This window comes from Mustela erminea, chromosome 11, assembly GCF_009829155.1.
Source record: "Mustela erminea isolate mMusErm1 chromosome 11, mMusErm1.Pri, whole genome shotgun sequence".
NCBI lineage: Eukaryota > Metazoa > Chordata > Mammalia > Carnivora > Mustelidae > Mustela > Mustela erminea.
In genome coordinates, this window is record NC_045624.1 from 50,564,327 (window position 1) to 50,584,084 (window position 19,758).

The 19,758-nt window shown below is 47.4% G+C and overlaps 1 protein-coding gene across 2 annotated transcripts in view; it reads left to right on the forward strand.

Moving 5' to 3' along the window:
* Nucleotides 1–19,758, forward strand: part of GSDME (gasdermin E) — a 74,795-nt gene that overhangs the window by 27,444 nt on the left and 27,593 nt on the right. For both annotated transcript variants that reach the window (XM_032304781.1, XM_032304783.1), the window contains 2 exons: nucleotides 17,461–17,632; nucleotides 19,453–19,573. In XM_032304781.1, the coding sequence (XP_032160672.1) occupies nucleotides 17,461–17,632; nucleotides 19,453–19,573 (293 nt within the window). The remainder of the gene's footprint in view (nucleotides 1–17,460; nucleotides 17,633–19,452; nucleotides 19,574–19,758) is intronic.

Below are 19,758 nucleotides of genomic sequence, written 5' to 3' on the forward strand. Positions count from 1 at the left end.
GTCTGCTTTTCCCTCATTTAGCAGTGATTTGAGGGCAGGTTTTGGAAGGCCCATGTCTTTCTTAAAGAAACCATGCATTGTGGTCGGAACTGTTTTCCTTCCAACCTGATAAATTTCCCTGTGGCCAGCAGATAGTTGGGAAATCCTTTTGTGCTAGTGTTCAACTCTGCATGGGCATTATTATTTTTCAACTCTTTTTTTTTTTTAAAGATTTTATTTATTTATTTGACAGAGAGATCATAAGTAATCAGAGAGGCAGGCAGAGAGAGGAGGGAAGCAGGCTCCCCGCTGAGCAGAGAGCCTGATGTGGGACTCAATCCCAGGACTGTGAGACCATGAACCAAGTCAAAGGCGGATGCTTAATCCACTGAGCCACCCAGGTGCCCCAGGCATTATTATTTTTAATGGAGTTTGTGCCTAACAATTTAAAGACTTCTGGTCACATGTACTTGAAGACCAAAGTCTCCTGAATTTGGTCCTTTCATTTTTTTCTCTTTTTAATTTGTTTCTCCTTCAGGGTCAGCCTTAAAGTAGTCAAAACAAACAAGGGGAGGGTACCCCAAGGTCTGGGTGTGGGAGCAGCCAACAGCATCTCCTCAGGCTTTTCTCTCAGTGTTGGGGGTAGGGAGACTCTAGCCCCATCGTGGAGTGGTAAACTTCAGGCTCATCTGTAAAACGAAAAAAAATTGTGGAAATGTGGAAATATAAAGAATAGTATAATGAATAGTAATATACTACCTCCTCCCACTCCTGGCTTAAAAAAGTTCTTTTTCTTTAAACCAAGACCTAGGAGCCATCTGTTTCTCCTTCATTGCCCTGGATTTCATTAATAAAATGGGATTAGTGTTCCCAAGGTATTTGTGTGAGAATTAAATGAGAGAATATAAACCAGGCAGGATGCGTGGTAAGTTCGCGCTGCATGTAGTTATCAGTGGGAACACTTTTAGAACTATTGCTATTATAGCTAGCCCCAAACAGAGCTTGGTTATAAACTCCAGGAAAGGTCAGAGCTGTCAGAGGGAAACGTGTGACTTAGCCTTTGATAATAGAGCAGAGAGATGCCGCGTTTCAGAGGAGAAATCAAGTGACGTCCTTACAGACTGAAGTGTAGCTTTTCTGATATTCACATCTTGGAGGAGGCAGGCAGCTTCGGAGTGGCCGCTGGGAACGGACTGTGGGAGGACTAGCGACCTTCAGGGAAGGTGGGAGAGGCTCTGGTTCCTGTCTGTAGCCACAGCCTGGCTTCTTCCGAGATGAGTGTGGACCCAGACACTTGGCTGTGCCACCAAGTCTGGAAAGCAGGAGGCTGTTCTCTGTATGTTTTGTCATGGGAAACACTTGTTCAATTCTTGAATAAAGCTCTACAGAGCCCTTGAAGAACATCAGGAAGATGTTAGTGTGCCTTGTCTTGGTGATCATAGTCTTTGTGAGAAATGCAGCTATGAAGCTTTCAAGGTGTCACCAAGTCCATCTTTTAAAAAGATGTCTTTTCTGGAGTGCTTGGGTGGCTCAGTCAGTTAGGTGTCTGCCTGGGCCTCGGTTCATGATCGATCCCAGGGTCCTGTGATCAAGCCCCGCATCAGGCTCCCTGCTCAACGGGGAGTCTGCTTCTCCCTCTGCCTCTGTCACTCCCCCTGCTTGTGCTCTCTTTCTCAAATAAATAAGTAAAATCTTTAAAAAAAAAACAAAAAACAACTTTTCTGAGACCCCCCCAGACCACACCCATTTCTGTGCTCTCTGAAAAGTCAGTGAACTTACTGTTATTATTTTCAAATTATTCTGTCTCCCGCTTTTAATCTTAGTTCTTACGACTGAGGGCTTCTGAAAGCTTGTTTCACTTTCTGTTATTTTTATCCACAGTGTAAATCACGGCCAACTAATAACCCCTCATGTGGGAGATAAGGGCGTTCTGGGGATTCTTTCCAATATTTGGTTCTGGGACTAGTTGTTATTTTTTTTTCGCAGAACCCATCATGTCCTAGCAGCTTTACTTTGACAGGCTACTTCAGATCTTTTTGGAACTAGGTAAGATTTATGTCCTAAGGAGAAACGCTCAAGTACTATTTTCTTCTAAGATTGGTCGACATTATATTTCATCAAATCCAAGATGTCATCCATTGTAAGATGCACCACTATTTGACATATCACTAAGAAAGAACACTGCCAATTAAACCATGTCACCCATCAATTTTAAAACATCCTGATTTCAGATGTTAAGATGTGAAAAAAATACATGTTTTAAGATTGATGAGATGTGGATGAGATGAGATCAAAACAGGATTGCCTGGAACAAGTCAAGAGTTCAAGTTTGGATGAGCAGATGTTTATCCCACCTGGGCTCTTCACACAGGGTCTGACACCTAGCCTGGAGCCATCACTGAAATTGTCCTCTTCTCTCTCAACCTGCTTCTTGGCCTGACTCCCTTTGAGGCACTGGTTGCTGAGGCTTAAGTCTAGTTGTCTCAGCCAGAAATCTTAGTACCAGACATGACTCTTGCCTCAGCTTCTCGCCCACACCTAGTCTCTGGCTAGTTGACTCTACCTCTTCAGTATCTTTCTTACCTGTACCCATGGCCCTTGCTTCACAACCACTTCCCTGGTGCTGGCCTCCACGGTCTCTTCTGTGGATGTTCATGGAACTTACTAGTGGATGTCCTCGTCCCTGTATCCACTGTCACCCTTCCCAGTGGGTTCTCCGCAGGCAGTGGGTTGGAACGTGTCCCTGCCTGGCTTGTGCCTTCTGTGCCCTCTGTGCTCCCCAGTGTCTTAGGATGACGTCCACACCCCCCTCTGGTTGGCAAAGCCCAGTTTTTGCTGTTCAGTGTCCTTTCCCACCATTGCCCCCTCCCATTCTCCAGGCCAGTCCCCTGAACTTACTTCAATTCCTGGGATTGAGCTCCAGGCTCTTCCTCACAGTCAGGCCTTATCTGAAAGCTCCTTCACTCCTGTCTACACAGATGCACAGAAGGACACAGATTCACCTCCTCTGCTTCCGTCCCGTTCCTCAGATTAGCCCAGCTGCCTTCAGGAGCCATGTCACCCAAGATTCTCCCGCTGGGACACTAACCAGTGCGGCTCTGGGGGGTAACCTAGGTTGTACCTGCCCGCTTCTGTGTCCGCCTTCCTCCCGCCTTCCACCGTCTGGCCCCGCTCTGGCCCCGCACGCTGTCTGCAGCTTAGTGGGCACTGTCCGTCTGACAGAGTCTTTGCTTCATCTTCCTCTTACTTCTGAGGGGCCTCAGCTACTGATGTTAATTTGTTTGCCTGGACTCGGGATTTAAGCCCAGATCACAAAACCCCTGATTTCTCCAGTCTCGAAGCCGAAGCACAGAGCTTGGAGAGAAGACGGTCCCAAGGGCTCCTGCGGGAACTCATCTCAGCGTGGCGGGTCGTCCTGCGGACCTGCTGCGTCTCATCCACTGGTGGTGGTGGTGGATTAGTCTGTCCGAGAGCCGGACGCCTCTCATTGCTTGGTTGTTGTTTCCCCTCTCTGCCTGGGGGGTATGTGCGTGAGAGGAGGTGTCCTCCAGACTTTACTGGGAACGGAGATGGCGCTGTCATGGTGTAGGGGGCACCTGGTCAGGTTGGTGAATGTGTGGTTAGCCCTGTGCCTTGATGTTTATTGTTTTCAGGCAACTTAACAGTCCTAAAGTTAGAGCCAAGTGAGAGAGAGAGCACAAGGCCTCTCTTTAGGTTACAGTATTGGCCCCAGGGTGCAGTAGTTCAGGTTTCTAGAGATTTCCTCACTCTTGCCCCTGGGTTCGGTATCTCTGGTTTGTGGGAAATTCTTTGTTGAAATGGAGACTGAAAAGCCAGCCTAGGGGTGGCTGCTCCAGTGTCCGGCAGGGCTCGCTACTCGTCTTGGATGAGTAGGTATTTAGTACTTTCTGTAAGCAAGGCCCCGTGGAGGTCTTGGAGAGAGAAGACAGAAAGCCTCAGGGCTTCAGGGATGGACATGCTCATCTGCATTCTCATCTTGTGCCCTCGGGTCATTGGCCTTGTGCCCTCGGGTCATTGGCTCATGAGCCCTCTGTGTTTCTTGTCTCCCTGTCAAAGAAGGTGACAGTAACTTCATGAGCCGGTTAGGGTGTCTCTAGTTGCAAAGAGCCTCACATAAGGAATCCTCTTGAGGTGGGACAAGCCACACTTAACCCAGGTGAATTGTGGAGGGTTAATCCAGTGGCTCCATGGAGCACCGCCCCCACCCCACCCCTGGTAGCCTCCATGCATTGCACATCTCAGCAGCCTATTTCTCTTGGTCCCCAGATGGCTCTGCATTGCAGACAGCAAGGTCCAGAGGCAGAAAAGCGGTCTCTTCCACATACCCCATTTTAAGAGAGGAAAAAACGCTGTGGGAGCCCTCAGCAGGTGTTCCTCAGGTCAATTGCCCAGAATTTCCACAGTGGCCTTTTCTACTCCATTCCCCACCAAGAGCAGTGGAATGACCAGAATTGACCAAGAGACCCACCTGTGGGACTGGCTCTCCCCCTGCCGTCCTCTGGCACCAGGGTATCAAGCCTGAACAAATTTGAGGTGGGCAGCTAGTGGTGAACCACCCGCAGGGTTGCAGAAACTTCCAGGTCCCTAAGGCCCTGTGCAGCACCTGGAGGGCAGCTCAGACACAGGCAAGGTGCTGCCTGCCCCGCTTTCCTTCTCAGGGAGTATGCAGACTTGAAAGGGGATGGCGTGTCCCGTCCAGGGGGTTAACAGGCAAAGGGAAGCAGCATCAGCATCTGCATTTCAGGATTTTAGGGGGTGATGCCTAAAACTAGACTCGCTCCCCGGCCTTGGTGGGCATTTTGCAGCATCTGTAGTCTGGAGGACATTGCCTATGGAAAGAGAAGCTGCCTCGGCTGCTTAGTGAGCTCTCCGGAGAGCAAGGCTGTGCTCCTGAGCGGTGTGTGTGGAAATACCTGAATTGCTAGAGCTCGAGTCATTGGTATGCATCTAGGTTTCTGGGGATTGGTAATTATTGCTTAATCCTCTCCCAAGCATAGGTCAGCCACCATCTTTTGCCTTCTCTGGAATGTTCCAGTCTCTGTTCCTGGAGATGTTGAAACTAGCTCTGGCCATCCTGCCATTTCCCCAGAGCACCTCTGCACCCTGTGCCCCTTGCTGTTAGTTTGCAGAGCAGTGTAGCAGAGAGAGCACTCATCCAGGAGTCCGAAGCTGTGTGACCCTTTGATGGAGTCCCACTGTTTTTATTTTTGCTTTTACTTCCCCGGCCTCAGGAGACATGTTTAGAAAAATGTTGCCACAGCCGATGTCAGGACATTACTTACTGCCTGTGCTCTCTTCTAGGATTTTTATGGTGGCAGGTCTCACGTTTAGGTCTTTCATCCATTTCGAGTCTATTTTTGCATATGGCGTAAGGAAGCTGTCCAGTTTCATTCTTCTGCACGTGGCTGTCCCGTTTTCCCAACATCATTTGTTGAAGAGACTGTCTTTGTCCTGTTGCATATTCTTTTCTGCTTTGTCGCGGATTAATTGACCATGTAATTGTGAGTTTATTTCTGGGCTCTCTATTCTGTTCTGTTGATCTATGTGTCTGTATTTGTGCCAGTACCATGCTGTCTTGATCACGACAGCTTTGTAAGATAGCTTGAGGTCTGGAATGGTGATGCCTCCAGCTTTGCTTTCCTTTTTCCAGATTGCTTTCGCCATTTGGGGTCTTGTGTGGTTCCATATCAATTTTAGGATTTTTGTAATTATATTGGAATTAAAATAAAATCATAGAAAATAGCTGTGTGTCCTGATTTTGGCTGTTCATTAACATGCTGTGATTTAGGTGAATCTGTAACCTCGGGTCAAGGGGTAGGCTCCATTGCCTTCTCAGGCCTGTGCAGACGTTGCCAATCAGTCGTGGCTTTCTTGCCCTGCACTGCCTCGGGCCTGGCCTACACTCAGGCTTAACATCCTTTTCCCTACAGATAGGCAGCCATTGTCAATGGGATACTTGAGATGCAGTTGGTTTTCAAGCCCAGAACCAGGAACCCCAGGGCCCCCATAGTTTTGCTGTTTCTCTTTGGCAGAGTGGATAAAAGTTGATGGTTTCCTACTCTGTTGTGATGTTGTCTGATTTTCAAGAGCCTTATGCGAATGCCATCAGAAACTGTATTCCTGGAGGACCTGGTAATTATCAAGGGTTGTTGCAAGGGGAATGGTGGCAACAGGCCTGCCTTGGTCTTGTTCACTGAGAAATCACCAGCACCTAGCCCAGTGCCTGGGTCATAATAGGACTGAGCTGCTTGTGGAGCTGAATGAATGAGTTTGGGGGTGGGGGTCTGCACGAGAAAGCATGCTCCCCACCCCCACCCCGTCTCTGTAGGAGGGATCCTGGGGACTACATATATGCTTTGGAAAAGCTGCTTCCCTCCTTCTTTCGGATATTATTAGAGTTGTAAAAGCCTTCTCTGGATTTTTCTCTCTGAATTTGCATTTTGGCTTTCAAAGCCTTTGAGACAGAATTCAAAGCAAAGCTTCAGCCTGGGAGAGGAGGCAGCGTCATTGCAGCAGGGGCTGGGGAGCTATTAGGTCCCTCTCCTGGTCCCCAGCAGCTGCGCCAGCTCTGAGCCTCGCTCCCCTGCCACCTTCCCTGCCTGCTTCTCCCCAGCGCTTCCCTGGCTCTGCTCTCGCACAGTTCCGCTTCTGTATCTCTACAGCCATTTCTTAATGGCTTTGAGGGTCGACTTCCTGGCTGAGGGCTCACCTCATGAAGCCCCCTGCAAGTGGCCGGCATGTCTTTGACCAGGGAAAGTGTGCTCCCTGCCAGTAGTGGCCCAAAGGAAGTGGGTACAGTGTGGTCCCTGCATGTGAGGCCTCACTGAACAGAAGCCTCCTAGCCAGTTCTCGGTTTGTGGGAGGCAGACCTGGGCTCAAGAAAGTAGCCCCCTGGCGGGTAGGAAACAAAGCTGGGGACCGGCTGCAGAGGCACTGCAGAATCTGCGGCACACGGAGCAGGACGGTCCCTCGGCGCCTGGGGGGCTCAGCCACTGAGCGTCTGACTCTTGATTTCTGCTCAGGTCACTATCTGGGGGTGGGGGTCGTGAGATCCATCACGGCCTGGGGCTCTGCACTCAGTGTGGAGCCTGCTTGAGATTCTCTCTCTCCTTACCCCTCTGCCCCTTCCCTGTTAGTGCACATGCTCTATCTCTAAAACAAACAAACAAACAAACAAAATCTTTGGGGCACCTGTGTGGCTATCAGTTGAACTTCCAACTTTTGGTTCGGGTTCAGGTCACAGTCTCAGCATCCTGGGATCAGCCCCGGGTCGGGCTTTGTGCGGAGTGTGGAGCTTGCTTCAGATTCTCTTCCCCGCTCCCCCTGCCCCGCCCCTTCCTGGCTTGCATGGGTTCTCTCTCTCTCTCTCTCTCTCGCTCTCGAATAAAATAAATCTTTAAAAAGAAGTAGGATGATCCCACAGGAGAATGGGGACAAAAGGGAGGGTGATCGACAAGTGCCTTGAGTGAGGAACGGGCAGGTTTCTCCCCACTTAGTGTTACCCCCGTCACTCACCTCCAGATGTGTGCCTTGGGTCTAACCCTTTCCAATTGATTGTATGATGTCTCCATCTTGGTGGCCTTCTGTTCTTGCTTTCACACTGCTGTCCCCCAAGAAGAGAAAAATGCCTTGGGCTGTCCTTAAAAATATGTGCAAAGAGGACAAAGAACATCTGGCTATTCATTTTCCTATAGGAGAGCTTCTGTCTCCTTCCTCCTGTGAACACTGATTCCAGGCCACACTAGATAAAGGACAAATTTTATTTTTTAATTGAGGTATAATTGACATATCACATTCTATTTCAGTGGCACAATGTAATAATTCAATATTTGTATACATTGCTAAGTGATCACTTAATAAGTCTAGTTAACATCTGTCACCATATGTAATTACAAATAATTTACTTTCTCGTGATGAGAACTTTTAAGATTTACTCTTCTAATAACTTTCAAATATGCAATATAGTAGTCCACCCTTCCTGTGGGGGATATGTTCCAAGACCCTAGTGGATGCCTGATTCCATGGATAATACCTAACCCTGTGTATAATACATTTTTTCATATGTAGATAATATGTATATATACCCCTAAGATAAAATTTAATTGACAAGTTATGCCTAGTAAGAGATTAACAAGAATAACAATGAAGTAGAACAATTCTAACCATGTCCTGTAATAAAAGTTATGTGAATGTTGTGTCTCTCTCTCAAATATCTTAGGTACCATACTCCCCCTTCTGACGATGACAGTGATGTGAGATTGGAAAATGCCTGTATGACAAGGGGAGGGAAAAGGAGGGGAGGTAAATGACGTAGGCGCTGTGATGTAGTGTAAGTATTGTTGACCTGATGAGTCATCAAAAGGGGATCATCTGCTTCCAGACCATGCCGACCATGGGTAACTGAGACCACACAAAAGCGGCGGCTATGGGACAGTGTTATTAACTGTAGTCACTATGCTGTACATTACATACTCATGACTTATTTATACCTGGGATTTTGTACCTTTTGACCCACTTCACCCATTTTATCCAGCCCCCCTAGCCCTCACCTTTGGCAACCACCAGTATGTTCTCTGTGTCTATGAGTTTCATTTTTTTTTTTTTTTTCTGAATCCCATATATGACATCACACTGTGTGTGTCTTTCTAAGTCTGACTTACTTCACTTAGCACAATATATCCTTAAGGTCCATCCATGTTGTCACTAACGGAATATTTAGCTCTTTTTTTATGGCTGAATAAAGTGCCATTGTATGTATGTACCGCACTTGATCCTCTCGTTCACTGGTGAACACTTAGGTTGTTTCTAAATCTTGGCTGTTGTAAGTGATGCTATATTGAATGTGGGGGTGGATACAGCTTCTCAAGTAAGTGGTTTTGTTTTCTTTAGATAAATACTCAGAAATGGAATTGCTGGATCATGTGGTGGTTCTATTTTTAAATTTTTGAGATATTGCCCTGTGATTTTTTTCATAGTGGCTGCACTAATTTACATTTCCAGCAACAGTCCATGAAGGTTCTCTTCACATCCTCACCAACACTTGTTATTACTTGTCTTTTTGAAAGTAGCCATTCTGACAGGTGTCAGGTGGTATCTCACTGGTTTTGGTTTGCATTTCCCTGATGATGGGTGATGTTGAGCACCCTTGCTTATACCCATTGGCCATCAGTATATCTTCTTTCGAAAAATGTCCATTTAGCTCCTCTGCCCTTTTATTTTTTTAAGGTTTTATTTATTTGACAGAGATCACAAGTAGGCAAGTGGGGCGGGGAAGCAGGCCCCCTGCTGAGAGAGCCCAATGCAGGGCTCAATCCCAGGACCCTGAGATCATGACCTGAGCAGAAGGCAGAGGCTTCAACCCATTGAGCCACCCAGGTGCTCTCCTCTGCCCATTTTTAATTTTTAATTGGATTGTTTTTCTGCTATTGAGTTTTATGAGTTCCTTATATATTTTGGATATTAACTCCTTATCAGATCTATGGTTTGTAAATGTCTTCTCCAATTCAGTAGGTTGCCTTTTCATTTCGTTGATAGTTTTCTTTGTTGTGCAGAAGTGTTCTTGTTTGATGTGTTTGTTTTTACTTGTTTGTTTTTACTTTTGTTGCTTTTGCTTTTATTTTTGCTTTTGGGGTCAGATTCAAAAAATCATTGCCAAGACCAATGTTAAGGAGCTTATCACTTATGGTTTCTTCTAGGAGTTTTGTGGTTTCAGGTGTAATATTCAAGTCTTTAATCCACTTTGAGTTAATTTTTGTGGATGGTGTAAGATAGTGGTTCAGTTTTGTTCTTTTGCATGTGTTCGTTCAGTTTTCCCAACGCTAATTAGTGAGAAAGTACTTTCTCCATTGCATATTCTTGGCTTCTTTGTCATAAACTGACTCACCATATGTGCATGGGTTTATTTCTGGGCTTTCTATTCTGTTTCAATGATCTATGGGTATGTTCTTATGCCAATACCATACTGTTTTGATTCATAGTTTTGTAATACAGTTTGAATAAGAGAGTGTGATGACTCTAGCTTTGTTCTTCTTTCTCAAGATTGCTTTGATTATTCAGGGTCTTTTGTGGTTCACACAAATTTTAGGATTGTTAGTTCTAGCTCTGTGAAAAATGCCATTGGGCTTTTGATAGGATTACATTGAATCTATAGATTATTTTGGGTTATATGGACATTTAATTGATTTATTTTTAAAAGATTTTATTTATTTGACACAGAGAGAAATGAGAGAGGGAGCACAAGCAGGGAGAGTGGGAGAGGGAGAAGCAGGCCTCCCATCGAGTGGGAAGCCCGATGCAGGGCTTAATCCCAGGACTCTGGGACCATGACCTGAGCTGAAGGCAGACACCCAATGTCTGAGCCATTCAGGTGCTCCTCCTGTGGACATTTTAACAACATTAGTTATTCCAGTCCACGAGCACAGACTATCTTTCCATTTATTTGTGCTTTCATTCTCTTGCATCAGTGCACAGGTCTTTCATCTCCTTATTAAATTTATTTCTAGGTATTTTATCCTTTTTTCATAATTATAAATGGTATTGTTTTCTTAATTTTTCTTTTGATTATTTGTTACTAATAAAAATAAATTCAACAGATTTTTTTATGTATTGCTTTTGTTATCCTGCAACTTTACTGAATTTGTTTATTCTAACAGTTTTTTTGTGGCATGTTTAGGGTTTCATATATATAGTATGTCATATACAAATTGTGTCAGTTTTTCTTTTCTGATTTGGATCTGTTTTATTTTATTTTATTTTATTTAAAGATTTTGTTCATGTATTTGAGAGAGAGACAATGAGAGAGAGCATGAGAGGGGAGAAGTTCAGAGGAGAAGCAGACTCCCCATGGAGCTGAGAGCCCAATGTGGGACTCAATCCCAGGACTTGGGGATCATGTCTTGAGCCGAAGGCAGTTGCTTAACCAACTGAGCCACCCAGGCGCCCTTGGATGTGTTTTATTTCCTTTTCTTTCTTTTTCAAAATCTTTAAGAGATTTTATTTATTTATTTGAGGGAGACAGAGGTAACAACAGAGATTGCGACAGAGAGCACAAGTGGGGAGGAGAGGGAGAAACAGGCTCCTGGATGAGCAGTGAGCCTGAAGTGGTACTCTATCCCAGGACCCTGGGACAATGACTAGACCTGAAGGCAGATGCTTAACCGACTGAGCCACCCAGGTGGCTTATTTCCTTTTTTTTCCTTTTCTGTCGAATTGCTCCAGCTAGGACTTCCAGTATTATGTTGAATAACAGTGGTGCGAGTGGGCATCTTTGTCTTGTCCTTGATCTTAGAGAAAAACCTTTCACATTTTCATTGTTGAGTATGATGTTAGCTGTGGCTTGTCATGCATGGCCTTATTATATTGAGGTATGTTCCCTCTATACTTACTTTGTTGAGAGTTTTTATCATAAATGGATGTTGAATTTTCTCCATCTATTGAGATGATCATATGATTTATTTTATTTTTTATTAATATCATAGAACACACTGATTTGCAGACGTTGAACCAGCCTTGAATCCCTGGAGTAAATCCCACTTAGTCATGGTGTGTTCTCCTTTTGATACGTTGTCGCATTTGGCTTGCTAATATTTTGTTCAGGATTTTGTGTCTGTGTTCATCAGAGATATTGGCCTTTAACTCATTTTTTTTTTTAAAAGATTGTATTTATTTATTTGACAGAGATCACAAGTAGGCAGAGAGGCAGGCAGAGAGAGGAGGAAGCAGGCTCCCTGCTGAGCAGAGAGCCCAATGCAGGGCTCGATCCCAGGACCCTGAGATCATGATCTGAGCAGAAGGCAGAGGCTTTAACTCACTGAGCCACCCAGGCGCCCCTATAACTCACGTTTTTTGTGGTCTCCTTATCTGGTTTTTGTATCAGGGTAATGCTCGTCTCATAAAAGGAGTTTGGAAGCACCATCTCCTCTTCTATTTTTTGGAAGCATTTTTGAGAAAAATTAATTAACTGCTTTTTGGATATTTGGTGTAGTTCACCATGGAAGCTGTCTGATCCCAGGCTTTCATTTGTTGGGAGGTTTCTAATCACTAACTTGATCTCCTTACTAGTAATAGGTGTGTTCAGATTTTCTATTTCATGATTTAGTCCTGGTAGGGGAGGGAGATTTATTCCAACCATGCCTTTTAGAATTTATGGGATAAGTTATTCATTTATCCATTGCGTAGGTGGAAAGTACAAACATAGAGACCAATAAAAGGAGCTTAAAGTTTGTCCAGAGATCTTTTCTAAATAATAGATTTTATCAAAAGATTTTATTTGTGAAAGAGAGTATGGGGTGTGGGAAAGGGCAGAGGGAGAAGGAGAAGCAGGCTCGCCACTCAGCAAAGAGTCCCAATGTGGGGCTTGATCCAGGACCCTGAGATCACGCCCTGAGCTAAAGGTAGACAGTTAACTGACTGAGCCACCCAGGTGCACCTAATAATAATAATAATAAATTCTTTTTGAATAATTGATATGTTTAAATGTCAGCAAATCAAAAGAGAAAAAGTTAAGCGTCTCCTCCCCTATCTTCCAGCCATCCAGCTCCTGCTCGAGGGGTAACTACTGTGAGTAATGTCTTCTGTCTCTTTCTGAAGACATTCTCTTCATGTCGTTCAGTGGCTTTTAAGAGGCCCCAGGGGTAGAGCTCATCAGGACAACCTCTGACCTTCTAAGGGCACCTGACTGCAGCCATCAGGCAATGGGGTCAGGGAGGATGGGCAGCAGAGAGATTCTGAAAAAGATATCCCGGAGGGCTTGAGGATTATACTCAAGGATTATAGCCACTTCCAGCCCCAGCCCTGGGTCTCGCCAGACAGGCGAAATATTTACATGCGGGAATGGACATCATAATACAAGATTTCACTAGAGACGAAGGTCACATTCCTGGTACTTCCAGACAGACAGTGCCCTCCCCCAGAGGACCGAGACAGCAACAGTGGGTCTGCCGTGGCTGGGTGGGGCTTTAAGAAAGGTTACTGTCTTCATCCTTTCTGGGCTTCCTGTTCCTCATTTATGAAACCCCTAATCTGGGGGTTTAAACTTTTTTTTCCTTGAGCCCCTGTAGCAGTCTGAGGGAACCCACAGACTTCTTTAAATGCATGTGTGAAACATGCAGGATCATAAATGAAAACAATGACCCTGAAATATGGCAGTTTCCCCACGTGGTGGACCCTGAGTAGTCCCACCGGACAGAGACTCCTGCTCTGAGGAGGGCCACGGCCAGGTTCTGGCTCCCACAGGCTGCTCTACATCTTGGCACTGCTTGGGGCCTGGTGGTGTTCATTAGAAGACAGGGGGAAAGGGGTACCTGGGTGGCTCAGTGGGTTAAGCCTCTGCCTTTGGCTCAGGTCATGATCCCAGAGTCCTGGAATCAAGACCCACATCGGGTTCTCTGCTCAGTGGGGAGCCTGCTCCCTCCTCTCTCTCTCTCTCTGCCTGCCTCTCTGCTTACTTGTGATCTCTGTCAAATAAATAAATAAAATCTTTAAAAAAAAAAAAAAGACAGGGGGAAAGATCCCTCTGAGGTGGCTTTGCAATGAGTCAAATGAACAATCCCTTTCTCCCCATAATTAGCTTCCCCTCTGTCCACACAGGTCTCTTTTAACTGAAGAGGACTAGGTTTCCAAAAGGTAGCAGCACTGTTCTGGGAAACAAAATCCCATCCTGCTTGGGGCAGAGGGGACAGCAGCTGCCCTCACAGCTGGGCTTCTCTAGCCTGCTGGAGAATTTCGGAGTCGGCCTGCACAGGTCTTACGCTGTGTTACAGTCTCCATCCTGGTCACCGGAGTCTTAGCCTTGGAGAGGGATGGTGGCCTGCCAGGCTTCTGTTGCCGGTGTGTGGTGGGGCCCCTGGGTCTCACAGGTGCCTGTCTCAGGACTGGCCTGCCAGCAGATGCAGAAGAAAGGTTCCTGCCGTTGCCCTTTTACCCTCCTCCTTCTAGTGTTGGGCATGGCACCCCTGGGGGGAGGTCGGTGTTTTAAGCAATGGAGTATTGGGTGGCCTAGGCCACATGTTTTCTTTGCGGATAATTTAACATGGGCTAAGACAACATCAAGGATGTGGTGCGCCTGTGGAAGGCGCTGAGCCGTGCGATGACTCCCAGTGGGCCAGCCTCCCTCTAGACGTTGCAGCGCGGCCTTCAGTCGTCCCTCTGCTGGGAGCTCGGGGCTCTGTGCGCCGGGAGCTGCTGTTTCTGGTGTGTGTGTTCATGTGCACTGCAGTCAGCACCTGACCTGTAATTGAAATGGCCGATTTTCAAAAATCTATTAGAAGCCAAAATTGCCTTCAGTAGGAGAGCATCAGAAGGGCCGGGTTCACACGTGCATTCTGCCGTGTGGGTACACGGGCTCCTTCAGAATCCGTGCCTCCAGGACCCAAACACAGTCTCTTAGGAAGACGTCTATCTGCCTATCATTCTTTCCACTACACGGCAAATCCTCCATTTCCTCTGTCTCCTGTGGGTCCTCTTTCTCACACGGAGATGTGTACACTCGTTAAGGCAAAGAGACAAAGAGGGAAAAAACCCACAAGTTTTATCCATCCATTTATTCCAAAATTATACATTGCACCTTTGGCCCTTGCTAGGTACGAGGCACTGTCCTGAGATAAACCGTAGTCAAGATGCGCACAGTCCCTCCTTCCGTGGTGTGTATAGCCTAGAAGGAAGAAATGGACAAGATACAAATAAACAAATGCACTAGGAGAGTACTGGGTGCCAGTGCTCTCCAGGTAAGTGGTCTTAGGATGTGAGAGTGTGACTCAGTGGTCACTCTCCACAGGGCGAGCAGAGAATGCCTGCCACCCAGAGGAGTGGACTAGGGTCAGAAGATGTGGAGTCAGGGACATGGCATCAAGGCCTGACAGGATTGTGGGCAGGCCCGTGCCCGTCAGGTTTAAGGCACAGAGAGAAAGCCGGAAGGTGGGGTAGATGAGTGGCAGGAGCCAGATCACAGGTCGTGATGTCCTCATTGAAGGTTTCCAAGCAAGTGACTGAAAAATTCCCTCCGACCCAATTAAATGACTCATAATTCCCATCAGGGGCACACAGTGGGGTTTACGTGGGGGACCTCAGCAGAGAACAGCAGAAGGTAGCTGGAGCCAGCTGGAGTTTGTGTGGCATTTCACTCGGTGCTCACTGCGTGTCATTTCATCTAGACCCTACAACAGCCCCACGAGGGGAGCGTTGTTACCGGCTGTTTATCCCCAAAAAAGCAGGGTGTGGGGGTGGAGTGATTCACCTGGTCGGAGGGCAGACCTGGGGTTCGAAACCCGCTGTGCAAGCTCCAAGCCTCTGCTCCCTATACCTTCCCGGAAATGGACCCCACACAGCTTTTTTATTATTGTTGTCCATTTATTTTTATTACTTACTTTTTTAAAACCCATGACTGATTTATTTATTTAGTAGTCTATACCCAAGTGGGGATCAAACTCATGATCCACGGTCAGGAGTCTCCTGCTCCTTTGAGCCAGCTCGGTGCCCCAGACTACTTATCTAACAGATGTGAAACATTTGAACACTACTGAGATGGAGTAGTTTTTCATGTGTCTATTTTTTTTTTTATTTAAAGATTTTTATTTATTTGTTTATTTGAGAGAGAGACAGTGAGAGAGAACATGAGCGAGGAGGTCAGAGAGAGAAGCAGACTCCCTGTGGAGTTGGGAGCCCGATGCGGGACTTGATCCCCGGAGTCCGGGATCATGACCTGAGCCGAAGGCAGTCGTCCAACCAACTGAGCCACCCAGGCGTCCCTCATGTGTCTATTTTTAAACTTCTAGTAAAAACATACAACATAAAATGTCATTTTAACCACTTTCTTTCTCACACGGAGATGTGTACAGTTCAGCGGCATTAAGTACATTCACACTTTCTTGCAACTGTCACCACCAACTATTTCTAGAACTTTTTTGTCATTATGGATGTGCCTAGTCTAGATATTTTATATAAGTAGAATCATCCAGTATTTGTCCTTTTTGCCTGGCTTCTTGGACTTAGCATACCATCTTTAGGGTCGGTTCATGAAGTAGCATACGTGGGAACATTATTCCTTCTTGAATAAAGTCCCATCGTGCATACATATCACATTTTGTCTGTCGATCTGTTGATGGGATTTCCACCTGGGGCAGCTTTTCACACAGAGACAGGACCTTACATCTACTCACTCCTGTTCTGAGGATGCTTTCTGATTCCTGGCAAATCTGTGTTTGTCCCAGGTTGGGGGTGACCCTCCACTGTGTGTGTGGTTAGAGGTGCTGCCGAGTTTAAGGTAACTAGCCTTGGTCTATTGAAAAAACTCAAGGGGGTGGTTTCTGGGTTACTCTATCCATTGAGCCGCCGACTCTTGATTTTGGCTCATGTCATGATCTCAGGGTCATGAGTTCAAGTCCCACCTGGGGCTGTGAAGTCAGCTTGTCCCTCTCCCTCAGCTCCTTCCCCAGTCACTCTCTTTCTCTCAAATACTTAAAACACACACACACACACACACACACACACACACACACAACTCAAGGGGAACACTGTAATTGTTCTTGTGCCAACACCAGTTCTAATTAGGTTCTCCCACTGTCTGCTCTGTAGACAGAGCAGCAGAGAGGTCCACAGGGGTTATTTCTTTGTTTACTTCTAAGCGAAAGCATTTCCTGTAGATGGAAATTTAGCTCACCTTCGAAATTCTCCACAGTAGCCACCCAGAAGCCCCAAGTCTCTGCTGGGGGACCCTGGGCAGGCCATGTCTATCTGGCTTTGGTGTCTGCATCTAAAATGATATTAAACTTCTTCTAAGAGCTCATGTGTCTTTCCTAGACAGAGAGGTGAAGTTCGTTTCTAACTCTACTCTGGGTTCTTCCTTGCTACTTGTACATTTAAGCTCATGCCTCTCTCCTTTTTTTTTTTTTTTTTAAGATTTTATTTATTTATTTGACAGAGAGAGATCACAAGTAGGCAGAGAGGCAGGCAGAGAGAGAGGGGGAAGCAGGCTCCCTGCTGAGCAGAGATCCCGATGTGGGGCTCAATCCCAGGACCCTGGGATCATGACCTGAGCCGAAAGCAGAGGCTTTAACCCACTGAGCCACCCAGGTGCCCCGTGCCTCTCTCCTCTTTGAGAAGCTGCTGGTCAGTGTCACTTGTAGTAATCCCATATTTCCGTGATGAGATGACAAAGCCGACTCCCGGATGTTGGGCCCAGGGACTGCTGCTGTCCCCGCCCCTTGTACCCCCCCCTCACTGGGGTGCAGCAAGACAGGGGGTGCCCTTCCCTCCCAGCAGCCTTTGTCTGGATGCCTGGAAGTGCTGGGTGGCCTTGGGAAGTGTGATTTATATCTTCCTGGATGAACTGCCGCCTCTCTCATTGCCAGGAAATCAACGATGCTGGCGGCTACCTGTTTCCTCAGCTGCAGGACAGGAGAAAAACCATGCTGCCTCAATGTCCCCTGAGGCACTAGGCCACTCACGGCCAGTTTTCTCTTTCAGAGCCATAAATCTGAGAAATCCGGTGCTGCAGCAGGTGCTGGAGAGGAAGAGTGAGATCCTGTGTGTCCTGACCCAGAGGATAGTGACGACGCAGCCGTGTGTGATATCGGAGCACATTCAGATAGAGGAGAAGTGTGGCGGCATGGTGGGGATCCAGACCAAGACGGTGCAGGTGTGTGTGCCAGGGTGCAGGCACGGGCTCCATGGGCTCAGCAGCCTCTCGGGGCCCAGTCCTTGCGGCCGGGGGCAGGGGCCTCTTCAGGTGGTGTCTTCATTTGCCAGGACTCTTCTGCAGTGAGCTAACTGAAATCCAACTCAAACTGGCTTATACGAGAAATAATTTAGGGCTCATGTAACTGAAGCATTCAGGGTTGTCTGGCTTTGGTCACCGCTAGTTCGAGATTCAGAATTGTGGAAAACCACATGCACTGCCTTCCTTGGGGGTAGATCCCCACGCAGGTGGGCGTTCTCCCTGTGGTGCGGCTTTTGTCCAGCTTGCTGCCACCCCAGCGGAAAGTGTGCTCTGGGTTGGCTCTCGCTGGACCATCCCTGGTTGTAGCCATTCCTGAAGCAGACCCAAGGCCAGGGCTCTAGGGCCCTCAGAATGGCCATGCAGGCTTCGTCAGGTGCCTACAAAAAAGAAAATGGGTCAAATACTGAATGCACAGGTAACCGCCAGAGCCCCTCAGAGTCAGGGTCTCAGAATGATTACTTTGGGATCAACTGCCTTAAATCCTTTATAGACGGAGTGAGGGACGGTGAAGAGCAGTATATGTGTCTCTATACACATAAACAGAAGCTTCTGGATTAAAATAGAGACAGTCCAATCAGGCTGACCCCTGAGCCAGTACTGAACTTCTGTGGAGCAAGAGGCTACCAATCCCAAACTGTTTCCTCCACAGCTTGCCATGTGCCTGATGTCCTATTCTTAGAGACTTGCTTCCTGGGGTAACTTGGCTTTTGCTAGAGGATCTGGGAAAGTTGTATCTGGAAGGAAATGGAGACAGAGGTCTGGTCTGGAGCTGGACTCTCTGTGGTGCAGTGATGAGGGGGATGCCCGACAGGAGAGAGCTTTGGCTAGCCCTGCCAGGGTTTCTGCCCATGGTGGCCCCCCGCACAGGCCTGGCACCTGCTGGCAATCAGGACGCTGCCTGTCCTCACACCAACCAGGATCAAGTTGCTAAATGGAGTCTCTGATCTCCAGTGTTGAGGCAATGATCTCCCTAGGCCATCATGGGAAGGGGTCATATTTTTTTTTGTTTGTTTGTTTTTTAAAGATTTTATTTATTTGACAGACAGATATCACAAGTAGGCAGAGAGGCAGGCAGAGAGAGAGAGGAGGAAGCAGGCTCCCCACTAGGCAGAGAGCCCGATGTGGGGGCTTGATCCCAGGACCCTGGGACCACGACCTGAGCCGAAGGGAAGGGGTCATATTTGTAACAGTGTTGGGAGGAGAGAGCTGTAGTGCCGACTGCTTGGCATTTCCTGGGCATCCCCCCTCTCATCCTTACCTTTCCTCCCTCCTGCCTCCACTCTGGATTTGTCGAACAGCACAGTGTGCTGTCCACTGAGTCTGGAATGATGCCCTTTTGGGGGCTTCTTGCTCTTAGCTAGGTTCTTCCAGTCAGGCTTTGACATTGGATTTTCATCATTGCCTGGGGTGTAAAAGTGGCTACCCTAATCCTCTGTGAGGCAAATGAGGAGTTATCTTGTTTATCTTCTTTATTCAGTACCAGAGACCTAGCCTCACTGTCTCCCACACTCTGGAATCTCACTTTTGCGTCCCCACAAAAGTTTGCTCGTTTACTTCCCAGTATGTGCCCTACATCACGAAGCCCACAGGGATAAAATCCTTACCTCTGCTGGCCAGCTTCTGTTTTTGCTGAATGCCTCTCATGCTCAAGGCCACAGCCAGGGGTGGGGGGTGGCGTGAGAGAAACCTGGGGTGGGGGGTCTGAGCACACAGGTGGCAGCGTGCGCTCTCACTCACAGGTGTCTGCAAAGGAGGACGGGAACATCACCAAGGACACCAACGTGGTGCTGGAGATCCCGGCTCCCACCGCCATCGCCTATAGCGTCATCGAGCTGTACGTGAAACCGGATGGCCAGTTCGGTGAGTGCCGCCTCCGGCTCTGGGCATGAGAGGAAAGAGATGGGAAGTGTGGGGGTGTCCTGGGACAAGTGAGGAAGGTGGGCTGTGCACTGCTCGGCTGGTCCACAGGCCCTGACAGCACCTCCCAACTGGGTCCCGCCGCACACTCTTACTTGGCTCCCCTGCTTCTCCGAATCTTTCCCCAT